We start from the raw sequence: 26,127 nt of genomic DNA on the forward strand, positions 1-26,127 counted from the left end.
GTGGCTTCAGTTCCCTTCTGTTAAAACTCCTCCAAAGTTCTGTCTTTGGAAATTGGTCCCCAAGCAAGTAAGAGTAACCAGAAGTTTCCTCCCTCTCCTTCTCATGTTGTCAAATGTTGGTCTCTGGAAACACAGTGAGGGGACAGACATCACTTCACATTGGGGAGCACTCAGAGATGGGCTGGGCTGGCCTGCAGCAGCACCAACCACTAAGCTCAGTCTCCCTGCTGAGAGCCTTAAGAGAGGTCAGGGAGGTGCTGCATCCCACCTGCACCTTCACCACCCACCCAGTGTGTGGAAGCTCCTCGATCCTTCAGGGTTATTAATATTCATCCTTCATTACCTGAATGCTTTGAATTGCCACATAACGAAGGACATCCCCTCACCAGATCAGCTACGATGAACTCTCAGCTCTCTAATTCTTCCCCTCTCACAGACAAAGGAGAGATTAATTCTGATGGTACCAGGCATTTGAGCTGCACGTGGCTTCCACTACAGGAAAGTATTTAAATTGGGTGCTGTTTCTTTAGAAGTCACAACTTTCATCCTCTTTCTTGTAACTCAGCATTCCAAGAACCGTTTTATAACCCAAACAGTGATTCTGGTGTCATTCATGATTAAAAAAAATAATACAACAACCCACGCACATTACCCGACACACGTGCTGTTACTTGGGCAAGCAGGCAAGATTAAAACAAAACAAAAACATGAGAAAACACATCAGGGGAAAAAAAAAAAAGTAATCTGAAAGCAGCATCATTCTTCATTTCCCCTTAGCAAACAAATGATGGGAAGATGCCTACAGTCAGTGATGTTTATTGAGACAAGACCATATATTGCATAAAGAGCTCTGCAAACCTCCATCCCATATCCACAACAACAGTCCTTTCAGACATGGCTGACAGAGCTGCTATTCTCCCCGGGCCACTGTTGTTTGCAAATCTGAGGGGGGAAAGAAAAAAAAGAAAACATTGATTTAGGAAAAAAGATGGCACTGAAAGCTCTTAAAGCCTGTGGTCTTCATTTCCTGCCTGGGCTCCCTCCCCACTGGCACAGGCAGCTCCACAGCCAGCATGAATAGGAAATGCACCACCATGGAGAAAGGCCCAAACCCACAAGCAGCAGCTGCCTCTTCATGGCCAGGCCAAGCGTTACGTTCAAGCTCCCTGCATCCTCATTGTTGCTTCCCTTTCCCTTCTGTCCTTAAGCCCCAGCGTGTGCACAGCTGCAGCAGGAGAGAGCATTCCCAAAGCCCACTGCAGGAGGTCTGTGCTCCGCCTGGGACAAGGCAGCCTGGAAGAGGCCTGCAGTGTGCTGGGAAGTCCTTTTTATGCACTGGAGTAACTGAGGACTAAAAGGGAGAAGAAGCATTTGTGGCTGTGGGAAGGATTACTGCTGAAACAAAGCAGGCAGCAAGTGCACAACTGAAAGCTGGCAGCACGACAGCAGCTCTCCCTCAGCACTGCAGCAGGAGAGATGTGTTACCCCATGGTAGGCAGCACATTCATCTCAGCAACAAGAGAAGGGACCATGGTTTTAATATTAGCACCTCCTGTAGCAATAAGGGAGCCAGGAAATAACTCGATGCCTCTGTCTTCTGCAGATTCTCAGTGATCTCATCAAAAGCAAGTGAACATGTTTATTGCTATAATTTTCATTGGTTCTCTTTAGTAAGACAGTAACACAGAGTTTGGTTTACAATCAAAGATATCTTTGTCTGCTCTCAACATCATTTTATCACATTCTGCCTGCGTTAAATTCCCTGCAATATTTAATACCCTCCATCCCTAACGAGAATACCAAACTTTGCTGATATCTTCTGCAAGTTTGCCTTTTTATTCTTATTTTCTAAGCTAAAAATCTTCACTGTTTATGATTTAGACACTGTTAAATTAAGAAAGCTAATATGTAAGCATGATTTCTCTTTCACTACCTTGCAAGTAAGAGGAAGAAATCTACCAGGAAAAAACTAACACTCATTTTCCATAGCAACTGCTGCAAATGGCACAAAAAGGAGGACTGTGGGGGCTTCTGTTCCTTTCAGTATGAGGCCTGACTCCCACAGACATAAAGTCACTGCCTGGCATTCCCTTACCTGCTTCATTATATTCCACTGATTTTAGGAAGAGTCCGGATGATGGAGCCATGGCAAATGGTGGAAAAGCCCTTGCATCCTTCATCTCCAGCAGCTCCTTTATATGATAAGGTGCCAACTTTCCCTGGCCAACTGCAACTAGAGCCCCAACCATTCTTCGGACCTGAAAAGACAGCATACAGCTTAGGAACTGCCCCTTGTAACATTTGAGAGGTTAAGAGTCCTGCACTTTGTATCAGCAGTGTTTGGCCTGGTGGAACAGCCCCTTCCCTCCCTACAACTGTGGGCACTAGGAAAACCAAGACCTGCAACACAATGTAACACAGCAATCTCCAGTTCCACTGCCTTGGAGCAGGCTTCTTCTCATCACAGGTGGGAAGAGAGCTGAGCAGAGATGGTTTCTATTTCAGAAGCAGCAGCAGCCACACGCTGCCTGTGGCAGGAAGCTCACTTGCTGCTGGGCGAGCTGGGCTCACACAACCTTAATGCACAAGCAACAATTTCCAGGTGGGGGCTATGTGGGGGCCAGAAGCAAAAGGAGAAAAAACAACAACACACCCAAGTGAGAAAGCCCACCAGCTAACTAACTCGTCAAACTGGCATTTTGAACACCTCCACATGTCACAGCTTCCCTCCCCTCCACACTGAGCAATTCCAAATCTACTGGGTTAGCACAAATTTCACACCCAGTGCTCACCTACTCTCACACCCTCGCACTTCAGCATCCTCCTGGCTGAAAGCCACCCTTCCCTGGGCTGCCCTCAAGCCATGGTGCTCTCACCACATCCTAGTGGCTTTTCCATGCCCACCAAACTGTCCCCCAGTCTCATGTGCACAAGTAGATCCTTGTGGAGGAGTCATGGCAAGCAGAGATGGGAAACTTAAATCAAGTACAGTGCTTAAAATAACATTTACAAAAGATTAAACCGAAGTCTACTAAACAACCTCATCAAGTTTATCCCCGTTAAAGGGCAAAGATATATTTATCCAAAGGTAGGCACTATTTTCACCTTCTTGCTTGGAGCCTAAGCTGCACTACATGGTGCCCAGAGCCTGCCTTGTAGCCATTCTGGTGTCGTGGAGAAGCAGCACAGATCAGTGTATGTTATGTTATCTGTCCCTCGCTAGGGGTCATTGCATGCTGTGACTTCAGCTTTGATGTCTCCACACTTGGAGTTAGCTGGTGTAAATCGGATGGGAGGCATCTGAAACAGCCTCGTGCTTGGTGCCTCCCCGCTGCTCCACGTCCTTCAGGGAGAAGATACACATACAGTTTCTGAGGCTGTTTAACCCTATTCCCTAATAAAAACATCCAGATGGTGAAACTTAACATAGCAGCCATATGAGATGAATTCAGAGGTCCATCTAACCCAGTAAGCTCTCTGCTACGGAGTGCAGAAGCAGATGCTCAGGTCTGAGAGTGCAGGTTCACCGTGTACAGTCTGTTCCTGCTCCCCTGGCTTTCTAGCTAGCTCTGAGGCTGCTGCTGAAAGCCCCACTCACAGAGGGCACTGGGCTCAGCATTAGTGTGCAGAGAGAGAGAGCTACCAATGTCACTAAGCAGCATTTCCAGTCTAATGCGTTAAATGGGTTACCAGCATTTTCTCCTTGTCACAGGAGCATCTGATGAAGCAGATCCCTGCTATGTATCAAGCCTTCTCAAGCATGTTATCGTCCTTCCCCTGCTCATATCCAGACACCCACTGTCAGAGAGCTTACAGCACATTGCTTGGCACAGGATAAAAACAAATCTAGTTTGTCAAAACAGAATAAAAAATAACTGTTCCCACAAAATACCCCCTCTCTCTTCCAAAACAAGCCTTCCCATGCCTATTTTGTCTCCAGAGTGTGACTGTGCCTGGAGTAGGCAGACAGAACAGCCAATTGTTTCCTAATGAGGTGATCCATTAAGTTGTGGAGAGAGCTGTCTCCCTTGAGGACAGCAGCAAAAAACCCCACTGGAGTTATTTCAAAGCAAACCCAGCAGCAGGACAGAGGGAACGATCCTGCAGTCGTGCCTGCATAGCTGAATCAGGTCTTCCCATCTCTCCTTCATGCAACACTGAGAATTACCTCATGCTCCAAAGCCAGAAAGTAAAATTCCAGGCAGCCTTCACTGGGCCCAGTGCCATTCAGCAGAGCAAGAACATATGTCTCTTGGTTTTCACCACTCGGACTACAAGGACAAAGACTGAGGAAAACAAAACTTTCCATCCTCCCACATGATTCTGTGACTTTGGTCATTCATTTCAGACACAAACCAAAGATAGTCTGGTTCTAGTGGATCAAACAATGAACGTGGAGCCTCGCTTCGCAGAGGCAAGGTTCCTGTGTGTCTCATGAAGCTATAGGAGCAGCTCTGCAACAGAGATGGCACTACAGATGGATGCAACACTGCCAAATCAATCGTGTTACAGTGATATTTGGGTTCTTGGAGATAAAGGGTGCACAGAGCAGAACAGTACCTGTCGGTAAAGAAATGATCTGCTCTTGAACTTCAGCTCCCAAAACTGCAGACCCCTACAGAGACAAACAAAAAAAGTGTTTAAAAATCACATCTCAAACGTGAGAATTTCTTACAAGAACAGCATAAGCCACAGGTGAGCACGAGCAGAACGAACAAGTAGCTGAGATCCATGTCTGCATTAAAGATCACTAATTAGAACTATAAACAGCCAATAGTTCTAGCTCAAATGCTGCTGTTTACCTTCGTTGGGAACAACTACATAGGTCAGCTATGGCTACATTGAAATAATTCATACATCTATAAGGGAGAAGTCACGTTAATGAGAAATAAAGAAACCTTTGTCAGAAAGGGAACAATGCAAGTGTATGAGAAAAGCAGATTTGTTGTCACAGTGCACAAAGCCAGAGGCAATCATTTATTTACTGCTGGGATGGCACTGGAAGCAGAGCTGTCTGGGGACGAGTGTGGCCCAAGGCAGGCAAGAGGACACCATGGCCCACCCCATAATGCCCAAAAGCTTCAATTCCCAAAGAATCCTGCATAAAACAGGGGTCCATCTTTGCTCGGTGGCAGGGCAGCTGGCTGTGAAAACACCAATGCTGTGGCAGGGACTGTGTAGGTGAGCCCAGCTGTTTGGGTAAATGCTGTTCTATATGGGAAGAAAAGCTCTGACAGAAACATGGTGACAGATTTGGGCTCTCAGTTGCTTTGCCATTCATTCCGGGCACAAATAACATTTTCTTCACTCAAATTTCAAGCATTTTAAAGGGAAATTTTACAGCAGTATCTGGTGGCTTAGTGCCACTGCTAAGCAGTGCTGAAGCATCAGCCTTTCCCTAAACCTCCCTGTGATAAAAAAATAATCAGTTTAAACTAACAGGATTTGGAACAAAAAAAGAGTTATCAATAAGAACACCTCCAGGACAGCTAAAGGAGATTAAGGAGCAACAATTCAGCTACAAATCTTCTGAAGCCTTCCGATGAAGAAGACGTTGGTAAGCACAAATTCTGCTTCAGCACTTCAAGGCCCAGCCTGCCAGATGGATCTCTGGGCTGTTGCAAAACACCATCCTGCAGTTAGAGCCTACATGAGGGCTGCTGGTTCAACAGCAGGGGCAGATGCTTGCTGAGATGTAAGCTACTTTGAGTCACTGACTGCCTCAAAGCCAACAAGCTGCTCTTTTAGAAGTGCAAACTGCAGAGAGAACACAGAGAATTAGCCTTTTTCCTGGGCACCACTGAAGTGCTCCAAACACCACCTCCAGGTAGAGGATATGTCTGCTGTGCTAAAGGAAAGCAAAGAGTTGAAATACCTGCAGACCGTCTGACCTGAGCGGAGGAGGTAGCTCCAAGGAGGAGGTACAAGCTGCAAGATTCCTTACAAGACAAAATAGCCCTTAATGGTAGCATTATTTTTTAACAGCAGAGGTTTCAGCGCTTAAGAATGGTCTTTCTCTAGACATTTTTAAGAAGGAAGTGGCTGAGAACGTTACCACAAAGCCAGGCCAGCTCCCAGAGCTCAACCACCAGTCTCTGTTCTGGTCAGGAGATGGGTTTTGCTTAGCAAACAAAAAGCAAGGTGACAGCTGCACCGACATCCATGTGCTCTGCTGCTCTCCAGGAGCAAAAAAACCTTTCCCAAAAGGGAAGAGATGTAGGCATGGTGAAGGAAGGATGGCAGAGGCCTTCTGATGAGTGCTGGGTAAATCTGACCAGTGTCAGGGGCGTAATGGGCTGTAAGTAAGTAAGTAAGTAAGTAAGTAAGTAAGTAAGTAAGCTGGCAAATTCCAACCTGAAAACCGATTTCTCCTCTTCTTGCAATGAACTCTCCCCTGCCAGATGTTTTCCCCAGAACAACAGCTGGCAGAATTCCAGGAAAGATCAAATCCTGATGTGGACAGCAGAGCAGCAAATGTTTAAAAACCTGCTGCCAAAGTGGAGCTCTGCAATGTCAGCACTGCATCTCACCCAAGAGAAGCGCTTACCTCGTGTCAGGCTGAACTAAATGATTTGCCCTCAACAGCATTTCTGCCATCCCATAAATCATTCTGGACGTGACTGAACATTTCTAGCTCTGATGAAAGCTTTTCACTTGTCAAGTCGCAAACAACACCTATAAAAGCTCTAATTCCACCATGTGCACAGCCTGACAAAGACTATCCCTCTGTAACGGCCTCAGTCTTTTCCCATAGCATTTGTTCAGACCAAAACCTTTGCACGTTGATAACAGCATCCTTCAAGGAGAGAAGAGGAGAGCACTGAGGCACAGGAAGTGCTCAGCACTGGTATGAGCACCTCTCCATCCTGCAGCTCTTCTAGCAGCAGACACGTGGAGGGCTGCAAAAGCAAAGTCTGCAGGATGTGTAATTCAGTGCCATGATGGGGAGCAAGCAGGGAGTGCCCTGGGGATGTTACATTAAGGGTTCATAGTGAGAAAGGACTGCATTTTGTGCGTTGCTCAGATGAAGGCAACAAGGAGAAGAGAATTCAAAACCATCAGGATGGAGACTGAGCAGTGGGTATCTTGTGGCAGGGGGAAATAGTGCAGACAAAACAAGACTCTTGTAACCAACTGCAGCAACATCCATCATTCCACATCAGGGATGCTTGCAAAAAGGCTGCGTCGATTGCCTCTGATCTGCATTTTACAACAGATCGGTCTCCTTTTCCACCACTCTCCCCACGCTGCCCCTTCCTTCACCACTGCCCACAGCAGGCTCAGGAACTCAAATCCAGACAGGGAAAATAGACTTTTGAGAAGCCAGCTGCCTTGCAAAGAATTCAGAATGTAAACCACCCCACAGCCTGCTCTGAGCAGCAGTTCTGGGGTAGCTGGAGGCTGACAGTAAGCAGAGCAGGAAGAAGCACAGGAATATTTGGGGATGGATGGATAGATACCACTGCATGAAAACATATCTTTTTCCCTTCTCCAAATCCGTTGATGCAGATGTCATTATCCAGAAAGTTTTAAGGTGGTAACCAGTGTTCCCTACAAGGACAAGACTATTAAATAGTACTAAAAGTCTATAGATGTCCACATGCAAAACCTCTTTTCCTTTCTCTTGCCATGAGCCCAGTCGTGTGGGGCTCTGAAGACTTGAATCAGCTGTGGGAAAAGCACAGCTGCAACATATTTGGGGGAATCAGGACGGGCTGGGTTTGCTGGAAGCACCTGAGCATAAAGGTGGGGCCTAGAAGACAGCTCTGTAAATGGTGGAAGAAGATGAAGCAGGGACAGTGTGATTCACAGCCTGCTTGGGGCATCGGGGCAGGGTGAGCAGGAAGACAGACTGTGACATTATCACCCTGGGGAGCAGTTGCAAGCTGTTTGCTCACAGGATTCACAGACAAGTTACTGCTTTTAGTCCTCCCTGTTGGGTATGTTGGTAAATGCAAAGGCAGCTCCTACCCCCAGATTCCTCTTTATGTCAGGAAATGACAATCCTTCCATCACTTACATATGGTTTGCTCTCCCTCTAGCAAGGGAGGATGTGGCACACAGACAGGTGTAGTGCTGGGCACGTGCACAAATACCCACCACATTACAGCCACGAGTCTGCTCAGCTCTTCAGCAGTGGTAAGAGACAGTTTGCATGCACTATCTCTAGCCAGGGTCCTCCTGCCTTGGGTGTCTCAAGCAGACACACTAAGCTACAAAAGATAGCTTGAGATACTTCAGGAAAGTATCTTGTAGACATCGAAAGAGAACAAAATGTTTTTCTTTGAGTGGGAAACTTTCTTTTCTTGTCAATCTCACAAGGAATTCTGCTTACCAGCACAAATTCTGTCTGTCTTTTCCACTTAGCAGCAGCAGGCAGCACCTTGCAATGAATAATACATATTCAGCTAGAAAACAGGTGACAGCAATCACTCCCTGGGAATGGGGCTGAAGCTCTAAGCACATCCTCAGCATTAAAAAGCATTTTAGATGGATAGGACACTAACTCCACTTCCAGTGTTGCTGAGCAACTGAGTTTGACGGAAGGAATCATTTAAAAAGACAAGCAGTCAATTCAGAAGATTGGTTTAAGTTCAGAAAGGAAGGGAAGAATGCGAATGAAAAGCTGCATTATTTGACCAAGAAACCTTGCTTTATCATTCTGCAGATTCCTCCCTCTGAGGCAGAAAATAAAGCTCCTTAGACTTATTAAAAGCTTATAAATAGACTTTTATTTTTTTTCTTGTCTATCGCAGCCTTTTCATTGCAGGGACAGTTTATTCTGCCACTGCAGGGAAGAAACACACATGCATTTCAGGCACTTGCTGTCTTACTTGCAGTATGGGCAAAAGCAAACACCAAGCTCCATGACTGCAGCTGTCCCCGTAGGGCGTTTTGCAGATTAGAACTAGGACACTGCAATAAACCAAACTCAGCCAAAGAAAAACACCCACTCAGCCTGTCACAAACACACCAACTCCAGAACTTCTTTTTTTTTCTTTAGATCAGAAAACTCACGGTTTTGGTTAAGGCTTTAATAACTAAAGAAGGACTGTAAGGGTGTTAGGTGCTGTTTAAATGCATCAAAACAAGGCTTCTCTAAGCCACCCCCTTCAACGTAGATGTTCTGAAAATCAATCAATATTGGCACATCAAAAAAATGACTTGTTACAAAACACAACTTTGGCTGCATGCGTCACCAAGCGAAAAAATGCTATCAGCAACAAGCTTGAAGCCTTTCATCCCATTTTTCGGTTTGCTCTCTCCTGTGAGCTGTTTTTGGCCTTGTGTGGGATGGGTTTATGCAGCAAGTTATGCAAGGAATGGTAAATTCTTTTTTTTTTTTTAATTAAATTAAGGATGTAAAAAAGCTGATCTGTATCAAATCCCGGGGATGGGACAATCAACAACAGTAGGTCTGGATTTTGAAGATAACATGACCTGCATGCACTCACAGGTGATCTTGATGAGACTGCTAATGCTTATTTTCAGGCTAGCTCAGTGGCAAAGCACTGAGCTTACTTGTGTGGTGGTCAAGCTCTCCAACCAGCAGTGGCAGCCCAACAACAGACAGCAGGAATGCAGCCAGGTAACAGCACCCAACTTCCCTTCCAGCTCTCCTTTTCCAATGCAGGCAGTGTTTTAGCTGCAAATAAGCAGGAAGGAAGCGACCCATCTGGCACTCGCTGCCCATGTCCTTGTACTTGTACAGCACAGAGCTTCAGTGAATGTGCCATACCCAACTAGGTGGCTTTTTGTAATGCAGCTGTGTATTCACAGCACCAATACCGTGCAAAGAAACCATGAATCAGACAAAATGCCTTTTTCCTCCCGACCCTGAATAGGGAGACTGAGAGGAACTGAAAGACCAGAGCTACTCAGAGCATACAGATCTCTCTCTGTTTTTGCAGTTCCCTTCTGGCTTTTATCCTACACTACTGCTGGCAAAACACACCATCCTAGGACAAGGGGGGAGAGAAAGAACAGGCTATTTGCAAACTGAAATGAGGCTCAGCTGAACCTTGAAGCATGGCCCTTACTGTTGCAAATTGCTCAGTAAATATTCAAACCTAGTGAGGAGGAAACTGCAAAGAAAAAGGTTTTCTATTATTTGGAAACGAGGAAAATGTAGTTTTGCAGACAATAGCAATGTCTGCTTTCAAGCTGGAAAACAACAGCCATGTTTCTCTGAAAGAATCCAGCATGAAAGCAGGGGCCATGTTCAGATGATAAATACATGGGATCTTTCTGGGGGGGAAAAAAAAACAACTTTCAGTTTCTGCTAAAGAGAGACAATACATCCAGCCACTTCATTTCAATACTTGCAAGATCTGGCCCTGAAAGAACCTGACACACAGCAGTCTTTTGTTTATGTACTGACTGAGGAATATTGAATTTTCTTTCATCAGCATCCCCCAGGACGGCAGCAGGAGTTACTGATGTGAACTGAGAGGATATGCGTAGCTACAGCAGTGCCCTAGGTGTTGGGTGAGTTATTTTGCCTCCTATTTGCAGCCTCTAGGCAAAGCTAAGACAGAGGCAGGAAAGAAAATAAAAATCCCATCCCCTGGCAGTGCTGATCTTCAGCATCACGCAGGAACTGCTGTGCCAGGTTTCTGACATCCTGCCTTACTGCACAAACAACTGGGCCAGCTTCCCTGCCCTCAGCCTTGCTCATCTTTCTCCCTGAGGTCATCAGGAGAAGGAAAGAAATATCCTTCCCAAACCGTCTCTAGGCAGAACCCTGCTGAGATTGTGAGGGCCATGCAGTAAGAGGGGGTCAGTTCTCAGCACAGCCCTGGAAAGCAGCTTTTCTGACAAAGCAAGCGCTAGGTGATCAGGGCAGGTCCTCAGCTGAGTATCTAGGCTCTCACCTGTATTCGTAGTGGTGGGATAGGAAACCAGAAGAGGGTTGGATGTCTGCCTGTAGGATGGTTTTGACTGGAGACCGAAATGGCGTTTCAGAGTTCAGTGAACAAAAAGTGCTGAAGTCGTGAGTTCCCAGCAGGAACTGTGCTGCATCCTGCATGGCAGGCACGTTGAGGTAGCTGAAAAGGAAAGGAGCATTAAGTGGGACTGAATATGTTATGTGGGTCAAATTCCAATTAATTGATAGAGGCCTAATCTGAGCATGCAGATAGAACGTGGCAGCATTGTGAATGATGGAGTTTTTCCTGCAAGAGCCCAAACCACAAACCAAGATGCCAAATGACCTGAGGTCTAAAGGTGCTCAAAGCCCCAGGCTAGGTGAGGGGTTGGCAGGCACACATTTTTTCACAAAGCTTTATCCTGCTGTTCTGCTTAATATGGTTGAATTCAAAATAGCTTTATGGCTAGAGTGGAGGAAAAGAGGAACAAAATGCTTTGCAGTACCTTGTAAACACAAAAAGGTGTTGCCAGGTAAGAAAATATCAAACACCATGATGGTGAAAAACTCCAGTGTTCTTGAATGTATATTTATCTCAGTACAACCTTGTCTAAAGGGCAATAACTAATTTTCTTCTGGGGTCTGTTTTTTATTTTCTTGCCCGCTATTAATGATGTCTTAAGTGCTTTTAAGAATACACATGAATGCTGAGCTAGATGCACCAGTTTGTTACTGTAGGGTTGCTCAGTCATTGGCTCTCACTTATTATTCAAACATAAAAGCATTCAGTCAGGGACTGAGAGCAAAGATTTACATGCAGCCATCACCAGAAACAGGATGAGGAAAAGAAAAAAACTAGCCAGCCTTCGTTGTGACTGCCTTCTTTGTATGGTCACACCTAAAGCTGTGACATCTGCCACGTGATGCATTTCTGCCTGCATCGTTTGAGAGCGTTGTCCCTTCAGCCAGCTGTCAGAATGGGTTTGCTGTATGAATTGGCAAGGTTATCTGAGGAAATGCTCGTTGTTTCCATGCAGGGCACACAGAGTTGTTCACGGATGTGGCCTAGAGCCTCTGAGTACTTCAGCACGTTAACAACAGCTACAGCTGACTGTACAATTAAGAACTGTCTCAGGCCTCACTGAATGTAACTCAGTGCAGCTCCATCGTTCAGTATCTCCAGTATGATGTGGGAATCTGGTTTCACGTGTGGAAATTACCCCTCTTCCAAATACCAAGCCCTTGCAGAGCTGCCCAGAGACGTATGAAAGACACTCACCCTCCAGTGGGAGCCCAGCACAGATCCCTCTCAAACACTGGTATTTCAGAATGGTGGGTGCAGCCCATCAACAGCCGATAAATGTAAGTTCTTGACAGCGCAGAGAAACGTGCGTGGAAATTGTTGGTCACTCGATAGGCACTCAAGATGCTGTTATGACAGAAGAGAATGAGAGAGACAGGAATGCCATGCACTAGTTCCAGAACTTTTGCTGGTGTCTGTATAGGTGGAATTAAAACATGCAATGGATTCTTTACTTAGGCTGTGTTCTAAACCCACACACTTCCTAGCAATCTCACTGTTGGAACTCTTAGCATCCTGAGCCAAACTTCCAGCCAATAATCAACTTTGGCTGCCATCAGTTTTCTCTTCAGCTGTATGCTGTGTTCTGGTTCCTGCTCTCAGGGATGGCACCGTTAAAGAGCCTGCATTATTCCCACACACAGCTGGGTGCAAAGCCACACGTGTACGTACACGTTCTTTGAAATATTCATGTGCATGTACAAATGTGAATCACTTGAGGGAAAGTTTTGCAAAAACAAACAAGCAAGACAATGTTTGAGGTTTCCTGAGATCCTCAGGATGAAATGTATCTCACATATGGAGAATATTATGCTGTGCTAGCTCATGACCCACTTTTCAGTGGCTGTTGCAAATGTCAAATGTGTTTTTCACAAAAACTCTTACCAGTTCTTTTGTGGTATCCCTGTTATGCTAGGAGAATGGAGAAAATAGCCATTATTCCTCCTTTTACCAAAGCAGCTGTAGAAATAATTCCCTTTGGACTTTTTCATCCACTACCTTCTTTAGCAGGAAAACCAAAAGGAGAGGGCTGGTCTCCTTTGAGCCCTGTAAGAAAACATTTCCTTTCCAGTGACTCTTACCCAGACATGCTGATGGCCAAGGTAACATTTTTTCAGAGATCTAACTGAATCCACAGCCATAAAGGGACTTTCTCCGTGGAATTTGACAGGCACACAAATACTTACTCTGTCCCTGCTCTAGGCTCGCCAACAAGAAACTAGTTATTGCAGCATCATTCCCAAGTTGATGAGTTCTTCCAGACTATTTGCTTGGCTCACAACTGCCCTAATGCAGCTGTGAAACACTGACTCAAAGGACAGAGTGTGTTTGTGCTTGCCTTCAAAGGCATACTGGCCAGACCTAGAGCCCTCAAGTCTGCAGGACAGCGTCAACTGAGGTGGAAGAGATGCAATGTGGATGATAAAACCAGATGTCCCAACCACAACAACCATCAAAAAAGGCTTTCAGTGCACTATTTTCATGGTGATTTTTTTCCCTCAGGTTTTGTATCACCTATATTAAGCAACAAAAAAACAGCCATCTTCCTGTTTCGCTGGTCAGACTTGTCACAAAGACAGGTCTGTGGCACCACTTTTTCTGGTGGTGATTGATCCAGTTCTAATGATAAACTGGTAAGAAGAGGGAAGAAACCCAGCAGATTTAATGAGCCTGTAAGAGAGGTCTCATAGCCTGGGCGTTCTTATTTTTCCTGATACTCATGAATCACTTTCTTGAACAAGCATCCATCTGCAAATACTAGAATACAATCAGACATTCTAAGGCTTCCTATCTGTTTCACCTTAGCCTTGCTGCATCCACAAGAAGGGCTGCCATCACTCCGTGTGTGTAGACAGACAGGACTTCGCACTGAAAACCATCTGTGAATTACTCTGTTACAAGAATAAGCCCAAACCCTCTTGTAGAGCCATGACCCCAGATAAGAGCATGAAGGACTTCCCAATGACGGAGACCTGCATACCCAACGCAGCACTCTGTGCTCGCTCCTAAAGGCAGCCATGCAGTTCATTGCAGCAGATGGAAATAGTTGAAAGTAGGTCACTTCCCTCCCACCTCCCCCCACAACCTCCAAGATTTTGCCACGGCAATGGAAATAAAGGAGCATCCCACCTAGACTGCTTCTGTCTGGATACAGCAGAACAGGTATCCCCCCATTTCACACATGCAGATGATGGCTGTAGGGAATGGCTATGCCCACTCATTTTCCATTGGCACTGGGCAGTTAACTCAAGAAGCAGCTTGCTAGGCTGCCAAACGCTCCTATTGCCTTCTATAAAAGCAAAGAAATGCCTGGTATCCCTAAGTGAGGGATAGCTTAGTAGACAGGAGGTTGCAAAGGTTGGCAGAGGGGAAACAAACTTCTCTCAGGCAAGGGAAAAAGCAGAGCTTTCTTGTATTTCTGCACATCCCCAGAGCACTGCAACTGATTTGAAGATGGCAGTTTTTGCTGGATTTTATTTTCCCATAGTCCAGAGTTGTGGTTTGTCATCATCCTGCTGGGGGCATCCAGCAAGGAGGTGCTGTCTCAGAGGTATTCTCTCGCTGCAGACACTGCCTCAGAGGATGCCTCTCATCAGAAAGTAGTTTTCCTTCTGTCATGTGCCCCTCTGGTTTTGGAGCTTTGTAAACAGAGGAGAAAGGATGCAGAGCAGCCAAAAAATTTGATACCATTTGGGACCGAATAATAGATAAAGCTATTTATTTACTTTTAAAAGGTTGGTGCTGCAGGGAGTTTTGTCAGCCTGAGCGCCTCTGGCTCACACCTCTTCACTGCAAAGGCTCAGACCACAGAAGAAGAAATCAAAGCTGAGCCACAGGCCTCTGCAAAGATTTGCAATAACAAGCTCAGAAGACCGCTTCACTGTTATAAACTCCCATCAGAAATGCAAACTACATCCTCCAGCCTGCAATGGAGTTTGAACCTAGGACCTCCGGCGTCTTCTAAACACAGTAATATAATTAAGTGTTCCATTTATTTTCCTCTGTCTACACATCTCCACAAGCATTTCATCTCCCTTGAGCTTCTCCTGTTAACACTTAAGTGATTTTTATTAAATAACCATCCTTTTATAAACTCCCATAGAACAATTCTTTCAGAAAAGCCCATTTATACTCAGATGATTCTTCACTGTAGACATCCTTTCTTGTCTCTTCTGGTAGATGCAATTGCTATCTTGGGCTCTTTCTAGCTGGGAGTCTCTTATTCCACCAGTTCTTCAAACATACCACATTTCAAGCCTTGTTAACGTCTCCTTTTTAACAAGACTGCTGGTAAATAAAGACTGAGAGCATTCTTCAGCTTTTTGGCAGTGTAACCTTTACCAAATTGGTGGAAACCAATTTGCAGGAGGTGGGATGAATCCCAGATCTGCCTTGTTGCCACCCAGACAGCTTTTATGGAGTACTTACCAAACTGAAACCAGAAATAGAAGGCAAGAATCTACTTTACTACTCTATCCCTACTTACACGATGGCAATGTCCTCCTCAAGTTACCCATCTGCCGAGTACACTCTGATCTTTGCAGACAAGATCCTTTCAAAAATGCTTTGCAAATGTAAAAGACAGATCATTTCCTAGAAGAGACCCATCGTGCAGCAAAGCTACAAAGAAGATCATTATTGCTAGTGGTACAGCCAGCCAGTTTGGAATCTGGTCTCCTTTTCAAGCTCTATCAACAACGAGTTCTCACAAAGATATCTCTCTCCATCACCCCCTGCTTGCAACCACATGAAAGTGGTGGGTTTTCTATCCAGCATTAGGAGAGAATTCTTGGCAAAGTAATATTTACAGAGGGAGGGGTTGGCTGCTGATCCATTTAGACTCATGCCTGTCACCAAGCTTCTTAATGGAAAGCAGCTGAGCCATTTGTAAAGGGTTCAGATTAAGGGAAGAGGGAGAAGTAGAGCTGGCTGCATCCTGGTAAACTCAGAGTGTCTAATGATGAGGACTGTGGTCAGGCACGCAGCTAAGGCCAGTGAACACCCTCAACAGCACAGGGCACGTCACAGCTTCAGCCAACCCACAGTCTCTCTTCAATTTTCACAGCATCTGGGACCTGCACAAAGGACCTCCTGGGAGAAAAAGAAATGTCACCATTCAGATCTCCCTCCTCAGCCACCAAACTGTTCAGGTTCCTGCACATCTAGAGCTGGGTTCACTGTTCCCCAGGCCACAGAGAATCCGAGTCTTCCCTTGCAAAATGAAGGACAGATTCAGGCATGATGTCAGCCCTCAAATCCCAGGCCTTGCTGCGTTGGCATTTGGGTCAGGCCCTGTTTCACAAAGAGGAGATTAGAAAATAAAGCAGACTGGGTGAAGTGGGAAGGGGGAGGGTGCTTCACAGTCAGGCTGCTATTCTTACAAAAATCCCTTCATTGGGTGGGGAGGGATTTGCTTTTTTGTCCTGGGTTCTTGCTCTGGCATGGGGAATTTGCCTCCATAATCTTCCTTTATGCTCATGCCACCAAACTGCAGTAACATGAAAGAGAGCAACAGGGTGCTCTGAATAATTACCAATTGGCCTCTTGCATCCAACTTCTGTTGCTCATCCAAACACTTCCTACAAATCAGCCATCTTCTTGTACAACACACTGAAGTGCCCTGGCACACTGCTCCTTAGGGTACTGCCCAGAGAGCCATGTCTGAGTGCAACAAATGCTGTACAGACACGGACAGTCTGTGCCTTCAACTGCTTTTAGTTCATACAAAGACAAAGTAACACAAGAAAGAGTAGAGAGCAGCTCTCTCTGGTCATTTACATGACTACATTTACAACTGCATAGGATAAAAAGGACTGTTAATCAACCACACTGAGCAAAATCAATCCAGTTTTGTTACAGCAATATTAAACTGGAGCTCTTGATGCAACTTCTCTGAATCACAGCATGAGGTAGCCTTGGTGTAGCTGGGAAGGGAAGAGTGGACTCTGCTAACACTAACAGCAATTTTATTTCATGGGTGAAGATGGGAGATGGTTGCTACATTTTTCCCCTTTCTCAAACAAGAAGAAAATAAAGGATTTTGACTTGCCACCAACTCACCGGATTGGCTCAGGCTTCAAGTGATGATTCAGACAACCAATGAGCATTTTCTCTTGAAAAGCTGGCTTCCCTGGTGCCCTCTGGATGTCAAGGTGAGCAGAATTGCAGAGCGCATGGACACCGCTGTCTGTCCGGCTGGAGATGTGGAACTTGATGGGAACAACAGGTTTTAGGTTCTGTGCTGCCTTCTGCAATCCAACGTGAGACAGAACCATGAACAGGAAACTCAAGAGCTCTCTAGGAAAAAATGCCCTCCTCCTTGCTAAATACATCATGCCTCCTTACTGTTTCCAGAGAAGTAATAGGGAATTTTACTGTGAGCTGAAGAGATGGATGGGGGTGGGCCTGTTGACTTCTGCTAGTAATATTTGGCTTCTCACCTTCTGTCCCAGAATCATTTTAAAGAGAACATCCAATGTGCCACATCAGCTTAAAACATCCATATAAAACATACATAAAATATATAAAACATATATAAAACAAAGTGAAAAATATTTACCTCCCTGTCCTTCGCTTTATAGAATTGGGCAGAAGTAAAGAGAACAGAGAATCCCTAATTTAAATCCAGACACAACCCCTGCATCTGACTGCCAAGAACTGCATTCAGGCTGCATCAGAAGCAGGTAACAGCAGCACAGTGCATGCTCTTAGCTCCAGAACTCAGACAGAAACAGCACATGGATGTCAGAGTGACTTTACAGCTAAGAGGCCTGATGGAGCTCAGGCTGCAGCCTTTTGTTCCATTGCAGGCCAAAATGGTGTAAAATACAGCAGCTTATTGCTGCTGGCAGAATTTTTTTCCCATCCACAACAGGAGCAGGGCTACAGAGGGCAACGTGCTTCCATCAGTTGTTCAGAACAGAGGAGGAGTCGGGGGACCAGATGAGAAGTAGCACAGCACTGATGTAATGCATTTATTGGTCCCACTGAGAAACAGAAACAGATCAGAAAACCAAGGCATAGCTCTAATAGAACACAGCATTGGAGGAGCTGATGCTGAGCCATGCCAGCAGGTATAAATAACCACAAGGATGGAAAGAGATGCTAACAGAGATAATTAGATGCTACATATTTAAGGGTCTCAGATCAGTCCACATTTAGCAAAGCCAGAGTGGACTTTGGTAAGGGGCAAAGGCAAATTCTGCTTGGGATTCTAGTAACTTACTAAAGCAATGTTAAAACCACAGCAGGTCTTCCATACAGTAAGGTTTAGAAGTAAGTTACTGCACCTGCAAAATACAGTTTTTGTCTTTGTGAGGACAGGCCCTTAATGTAATTTATTATGGTGTATGAATGAAGTCTATCTGAACAACTGATGAAAAAAAGAGCAGGAAACCAGAGGAATGACTGGAAATTTCCTTCTCTCTCTCTCATCTTCCCTCCTGAGTGGTGAACCCAGTAGTGGTCTTTATTACATTTCAATTTGGTACCAAGAGTCAATAAAGCTTGAATTGCTGACTCACAAATGCCTTCCAGATTCCTACAACTTGAGCAGACAGGATTCTGGGCTCTCAGAAACATATCATTATAAAGTACAGAGAGGCAAGAAAAAATGTAACTGAGCTGCAGGGGAAGGCTTAGGAAACAGAACAGAAATGACCCTAGACTTTTCCCCTTCCTAATCCTTCTATTTGGAGTTCACATATGGTTACAATTAACAATAAAAATCTTTATTTATCACCCTTAAGCAGAGAGAAGCAGACAGAAATTAAGTAAGTTTTATGCAGCAGACCATGTCTCGTGCCTCGACACTTTGTCTTTAAGCAGAAGCTGTATTTTAAGAGAAAAAAAATCTGCAAATATATATTAGTATTTTGCAGACTCCTCTCTTTCCCCAGCCTCCCCCTCCTTTTGCCAGGCACAAATCAGCCAGTGTGAGCATAGCTGAGTGGAACAGAGGGAGAGAGGGCAGGAGAGAACATCGTCCTTTCTTGCTATGGGGAAGCTGGAGAAGTGTGGATACAGCACTCCTGCAGATCCCCACGCTGCATTCTATTTCACACACCACATCTGAACAAAGCTGGAGAATAGGAAACACTGAAAAGTTTGGGTTTCTTGTCTGCCAAAAGGGTTAAGCTGTTTTGGAGAGCTGACCGGAGAGGAAGAGAGGGTCGAAGGCTCCAAGGCAAACCTGATTGTTTCCCTGCTCAAGCCACTGAATCCCACAGAAGCAAAGGACCAAATGACAGGTCCACCAAAGCTGTATTTTCACAGCTGCCTTTCTCCTACCTCCCAGGCACAGCTCTCTGGAGAGATATTTGTGCTGGGTATGCAAGGAGAAACGTAATCACCATCAACAACAAATCTCAGCCTGTGAATGCTGAAAGCTTCGTCTGGGGGCTCTCCCCCCAGCCCAGCAGGCATGCAGTTGATAATAGAGTCCACTACCAACTGCTGCCTCCATTTAAATATTTAAATTAAATATTCCATTTAAAGCCTACCCTAATTAATCTCTTTGCAAAGAGAATTTCTGAACTGCTGAACTTCTTCATGGGCAATTCACTAATGACCCCTTCACCTATGCATATGTCTCATATCTGCACCATCCAGATGGCCTTTGAGCCTATAGACATCTGTTACCTTCCTCCACTGGTTCCTATATGCTCTAATCCATTAATACAACCCACGCTGATCTGCAAAAAGGATGCATTATTTACATTTAGTAATTGCTTGAATGGCAACCTGCCCTTTCAGAGGAAGGAAGGGAAATAAAAGAGCCCCTACAAGAAGCAGGCCTTTCATCCAAGGAGCTCCCAAGGCTTTACTGCTGTTAATTCTGACCCTTACACTGTTGGGTGTCATCTATGGATTCCAATGGGGGAAAAGTGGGACAGTTAGTTAAGCAATTTACCCATGGGTGCTCAGCTAAAAAGTAGTAGAGGAGATAAAGGAATCGAGGAGCTGTGTTCTCTTATGTCCTCAAAGTTCACAGGTCTCTGTTCCCTTCTTTAGGCCACACAGCATGCCAGCGTTCTGCTAGGCAGGTTACAAACACTGGAACCTTGACTTAACACGTGCTGGAGGCACAGATCTCACTCATTTTCATGATGTCTCTACTTCTAGAGTCACAGTTGTTCCAGATGATCATATTTCTGGAGCAGCAACCAGAATCCCTGGGTGTTTCTCTATACTTCTAATACTCTCCATACCAGTAATGCAGAGGAAAGCATTGCTTGCATTTAGTAGGTCTGTGCTGCTAACAGGTTTTGTTCACTAAGCACTTCCATATTTTGAATCCCACTGAAATTTCCATTGTTGTGTGCCAGAATGATATGAATCCACATTCCAGATTTCTCTTATTACTCACAACCCCGTTCTCTTTTCCCTCTGTACAAATGTTGGAGAGGCAAGATGAAGAACAGGCCTGTCAGTACACACCGGCTACGTCTGGGAAGCAAAAATTCACCCACGTATCTCCCTGAAGTCTAAATAAAAAATGTTCAAGATGCTCAGCCACAAAAGACCCTTGCAGAGCATCTGGGAGCTACAGAAGGAACCCGTCAAGTCAATTGTAGATGGATATGTTCATGAGACAAACATGCAGTAGGAGTATTTTGGAAAGGTGTCTATTGCTCTTCCACAGCAGCTGGATTGCTTATTGGTGTTGTCATTGGAAGACACCTCCAATGGCATCAGATGCACAGACACAAAGGATTGCATTGCACTGCTGGAGATGGTGCACAATTTACAAAGTGCTGTGTTCTAATAAATAATAATGCAGGAGCTTCTGGTTGCAACCTTACTGACTCAGTGGGCATTATGTCAACTGAAACTAATTAAGAATCTAACTCCTTCCCAGAGGAAGAGAGAAAAGCTGCAGAGAAAACAAGGAAGAAGATGAGAAAGCGGCTTCTGCTGGAAAAAAGGCTTTCCAAAGCAACCTCCCAGGCTGCTAGAATTATTATCCAAACAGGTGATGAAGTTAACAGTTCTTTGGGTCAATTTTCCCATCGCTCCTTGTATGGGGACTGTTGAGTCATGGCCTGAACCACTGACTGAGCACCTGAAGAAAGGACCTCATCAGCCCTGGGAGCACAGGTGAAGGCAATTCAGTGGTGTGATCAGAAGGGTTGGAGCCTGGCTGCACCTCTCTTAAACTTCATTTAAGGGCTGACTGCCACAGGGGAAGGATCTCTGGCTGGAGATCCCTCCCTTGTGGAGTTTTCCCTGCAGGCCTAGGTCTTCATAGATGGGAGAGTCCTTTTCTTTTGTAATACCTACCATTCCTTTGCTATTATGCTCCTGTATTGCTCTTCCAATGCATTAATTAATCTTTCTGATTGTAGCATTTTTCCTCCTTTTTTTTTTTTTCCTGAAGGAAAGAAGCTGTACCAAAGCTGTTTTACATAGCACAGAGTCTGTCTGTGTTCTCCTTCTCCCCCTTTTTCTTTCATGAGGAATAATATCTGGACTTAACACACAGCTGCTGGCCAAAGCAGAGCTTCATGCAGGAAGGTGAGTTTTAGACTGCGTTATCTAGCACAATGGGAAACAAGATGCTCAGGAGGTGGTTCAAACCAAATATGAAAGGGAACTTAATTCTGTAGATCCTACCAGGCCTTGCATATGGTGCCTGGTAGCACAAGGAAGAGCTATTCACTTCAGCAAAAGGTGCTACACAGGAGATTCTCATTTTCAGGAGGGACACTTGTAAGAATTCTTACTGGAGTGTGGAGTCCTACAGCACGTGCACGTTTCTCCTCGTTGGAAGGAGCCAAGTCAGCAGTCTCAAACATCCCATTTTGGGAAAGCAAGGTCTGGAATTCTGGCTTGGCCTCATCACTAGCAAGCTGGGCTTCCAATTATTTTAGGACAAATAGATTGTCTCCAAGAAGGAAAATTTCTGTCTGCAAAGGTCATCCCTGTCAAATACAAATTAAAAAGCTCCTTCTAATACCTGCATTTGTCAAGGAGATAACACAAGTTTCTATTTCTTCCATGCAGTTCCAAGACTCTGCTATACAGAGAACTGAGAACTACAGAACCATTTGTGTCCTCTGTGATAGATGTGGTGACAAATGGCTGCAGCCAGGCTTTCTGCTCAGCCACAGCTCTACCTTCTCACCTAGAGAGCTGCATGTCCTGCTCACAAACCAGTTCATTACACTTCTAAGGACACCAGCTGTTGATACATGAAGTCTACACTTCACAGGTTATTTGCTTGCCTGTAACTGCAAACAAAACAGATGTCTGAACATACGCAGAACGGAACAAGGATCTCATTACAGATTTAATCTTGCTCTTCCCTTCACTTGCCTTCCTGGCTTTGGACATGAGTGTTATGAAGCTGCACAGAAATGGAGGAAGGAAGATAAATTCCTACAGGCCCCAGAAGTTTTCTATTAAACTTGCTTTAAGACATCCCATGTGGTTCTAATAGATGCAGCCCTGCTCAGCAGTGCCCAGCATCAATACCACCACATGAAAGCAAAGCACATATCCCAGAACTGGCCAGCGAAATGCTGATACTGTGAAAAGACAACACCAAGTAAGTTTATCTTTTTTCTTCTCTTTGTCTTTTTTTTCCCTTCTTTCCCTTTAATCACCCATCCTACCCATTCCCTTCTTAAAACAAAGTTACTTGGATAACACAAAACAACTGCTGGGCTCATCCAAAGTCCGGCGCCTGAGGCTGAGACACTGGATGGTTCAGAGCATTTTAGATAAATGAGATAGAAAGTCCTTTGGGGCTCTTCTTTCAAGATCTGCACAATATTTATACACTTTCTCCACAATGGTCTCAGGCAAGAAGCCATACAAATACATCCTGAAAATTCCTCTTCAAGCCATAATTCATCACACTTTCCTTCTGCAGACTAAGCAAGGATCCTCACCCTCACTCAGTAAACACAGGCATAGCTGGAAACGTCTTGGCCATGCTCAGAGCTTTTGGGTGGGATATTTTGGCCCAATTCTTCTACCTGCCTACCAGTACCATTCCTAAAGCACTTGGACACTCAATAAGAACATTTGTATACTGCTGAATAGTTATGTTCTAAACAATCAGTGTAAAAATAATATGTATTCTCTATAATATCCATAGCTAAAACAGTGTGAGTAGAGAAGTTTCATTTTAATGTCAATACGATTAGCAAAAACGTACCTCCAAATAATTCTGGACTCCAACCCCTGACTGCTCAGCTGAGGTATGCATGACCCCACTGCAGAGGAAAGCAGATACAGCAGTTACTGAGACATATCAAGACTGCGTTTTCTACCCCATGTCTTGACAGAGAGCCCACCAGAAGTTACTTGGGGACAATCACTGAACTGCTTGCTGCTGAGTGACCTTTTCATACGACTCACAGGGACGTGACACTGGGAGAACAGACAAGAAAACAGCCGCATGGTTGCATGCAAGAAACAAAAATCATCATTTAAATGCTACTCTATGTACCAGCCCTTCAGATGGAGGCTGACAGGCTGGGAAGATGAATAAAATTGCCCTGGATGAGAGTATGCAGGTAAAACATTTTCAAGCCCAATCTGAAATGCCATTTGCGGGATCCTTTATTGTGGACACGGTGGATGTGAAAGCTGCAAAGACCCAATTAGTGCTCAGCTTCTTTCCTTGCTCCAGGAGTCACAGCCGTTCACAAACAGTTCAGAAGTGCTGAGAGATGTCCTGAGGCCAAACCTGGCCCACTCGCAACCACGCTGAATAACTGAGGCCAGAGCCCACAAGGAAATAAACCGTACCCTGAAAAATAAGCGTGGGTTTTGGCATGCGATGGTGTTATTCTGCAGAACCCTCGTGTAGATAGGCATATTGGGGCTGCACAAGTTCTCCCACAGTCTCTTTGTCACGTAAACAAGCACAGCCACCTATGTGGGATGTTTAAGCCTGGGGAAAGCAGTGCAATGGAGCAGTTTGGCTCTGTCTCCAGAGCAGTGATAGCATCCGAGTCACTCAGAGCCCAGAGAGCCAATGCAGCGAATAACACCGCGGCTGTGCTGCTATCACCAGTCTGCCCTTCTCTCCGTTCTTTCCTGTCTTTTACCCATTTTCCGTGCTTCCTGTCCTACCCAACACCACAAAGCACAGCCCACACTCAGCACACGACCTATCCCTACCCCAAACCCTCACACACACCCATTTTTACCTATCTCCTCCATGCAACTCCCCTCCCTCCCCCGGATCTAACAACGCAGGGTCGACTTCTAACCGCACCTACCTATATTTAGTGCCCCAGTACTGAAAGAACACTAAGTATCGGGTTTTGGGAGAAACCATCTTTGCTGCGCTACGGGCTCAGCACGGAGGCGGAGCGGGGCCGGCTTCCCCTCAGCGGCCCTCCCAGCACCGCCCGCTTCCGCTGCGCGGCCATGGCTGCGCTGTGTGGAAGGGGTCGAGCCGAGGAGCTGCCACAGCCGTATCCGGGCTCCATGGATTTCAGCTTTGAAAGGAATGGCAAGTCGCAGTCGCTGATCTTGTGCGTGCAGCAACACCCCCGTGTCGTCATCGGTACTGGAAGAGCAAAGGGAAACGCGTTGATTTGATGGAAGCAGGTGGAACAGAAGCCAGCAGAGGTCACCTTGCCCATTCTGCACTGATGGGCTGAGCTGAGCCTCCTGTGTCCCTCAGAACCCTCCACCACTTTAATGTTAAATCGTGTCAGACTGTTAACATGCACAGCATCCTTCCAAAGCACAGCGGACAAGTGAATCACAGAATGAGAGAATGGCCAGGATTGGAACCTCTGCCCCCTGCAACCCCCCTGCCACATGCAGGGCCACCAACCTCCACCCCTCCCAGGAGGGCCCCATCCAACCTGGCCTTGAACACCTCCAGGAATGGACGGGGCATCCACAGCCTCTCTGGGCAGCTGTTCCAGCACCTCACCACACTCATAGTAAAGAACTTCCCCCTGACATCCAAGCTAAATCTTCTCTCCCTCAACTTAAAATCATTTCTCCTTGTCCTGCTGTTATCTACCCTTTCAAAGAATTGACTCCCCTCCTGTTTATAGGCTCCCTTTAGGTACTGAAAGGCTGCAAATGGAGCAAGGCTGGATCCTTAGACAGAGCCAGAGCCTGGCCTGGAGGCAGCTCATAGCGGCAGTCAGTGTGGACGTGGCATGGAGCATCTTCCTCCCCCTTGGTTTGTCCTGGATCTGTCCGTGGCTGAGGTGATGCCTTGATATGCTGTGACATTGAGACACCCCTGACCCTGGTGTTGCTGTGAGCTGTGGGTTTAGTTCAGGTGCTCGTTAAACAGAATGCATTTGGGTAGAGATTTACACTCAGGGCACTTCTCAGTCTTAAATTCAGCGATTGGTGTGGTCCGTGCAGTTCTTCTGCCTGTGGTGAGTGATGGGTGGAGGAGCCAACCAAGCTTGCTGTAATTAGTATCATTTATCTGTGCCACATGACACTGCTGTGTCCGGTAGCAAATGTGATCTGTTCCCCTGGACCTGCAGGCCCAGATGTCCTTCCTTGAGTGATTACATTGGCTTCAGTGGAGTTACTGCAGATTTACTGCATGGCTGATGGCAGCAGCAAATCCACTGTGTACGGAAAATTAAAAACTAGATTAAGCAGTAACAGGATTGATGCCAATCCTTTTGACACTAATGGCAGGGAATTGCTGCGTGCCTCCTCTACAGGTCGATTTTTTTTTTTTTCCCTCAGCTGTGGCCACAACCCCGTGGCAACCTGAAGGTTGGGCTGTGCTTCCAGCTGCTGAATTAATGCGGAGACCTGAGGGGATGATCAGGGTCTGAATCATAGAATCACAGGATGGCTGGGGTTGGAAGGGGCCTTAAAGCCCACACAATCCCAACCCCTGCCGTGGGCTGGATGCTGGATGAACTCCATCCAGCCTGGGCTTGGGCATCACCAGAGATGAGGCACCACGCCGCTGTGGGCAGCAGTGGCAGGGCCTCACTGCTCTCTCAGTAAACAATTTCTTCCTAACATCCAACCTAAATCTTCCCTCTTTCAGTTTAGAACCATTCCCTATCGCTATCAAACCACTCACAAAGGTGCTTTATCAGCTCCCGTCGACTAACTAGAAGGCGCAATGAGGTCTCAAAGCCTTCTGCGGGAAAACCGGGGGCACTCTCATTCTATAATAACTGGGGGCATCTGCAGTTGAGCTCCCCGCCCCGTGCCTCCA

General features: G+C 45.7%; 1 protein-coding gene across 2 annotated transcripts; it reads right to left on the reverse strand.

Moving 5' to 3' along the window:
* PUSL1 (pseudouridine synthase like 1) lies at positions 1 to 24,522 on the reverse strand. 2 transcript variants are annotated; one of them, XR_004161918.1, is made up of 9 exons: positions 24,185 to 24,522; positions 23,113 to 23,170; positions 17,010 to 17,197; positions 12,147 to 12,296; positions 10,875 to 11,048; positions 4,561 to 4,615; positions 2,096 to 2,258; positions 859 to 942; positions 1 to 123 (listed from the first exon to the last, which is right to left on the reverse strand). XR_004161918.1 is itself a non-coding variant. In XM_019622498.2 (8 exons), exons 1-8 carry the CDS (start codon positions 24,241 to 24,243, stop codon positions 911 to 913), a joined length of 879 nt encoding a protein of 292 aa, XP_019478043.1. In that variant the 5' UTR covers positions 24,244 to 24,521; the 3' UTR covers positions 211 to 910. The 2 variants fall into 2 exon arrangements, 1 of the variants encoding a protein (XP_019478043.1); XM_019622498.2 differs by lacking the exon at positions 1 to 123 and having other exon boundaries at positions 211 to 942; positions 24,185 to 24,521.
* Positions 24,523 to 26,127: the final 1,605 nt, after the last annotated feature.

Source organism: Meleagris gallopavo, chromosome 23 (assembly GCF_000146605.3).
Source record: "Meleagris gallopavo isolate NT-WF06-2002-E0010 breed Aviagen turkey brand Nicholas breeding stock chromosome 23, Turkey_5.1, whole genome shotgun sequence".
In the NCBI taxonomy this organism is placed as follows: domain Eukaryota; kingdom Metazoa; phylum Chordata; class Aves; order Galliformes; family Phasianidae; genus Meleagris; species Meleagris gallopavo.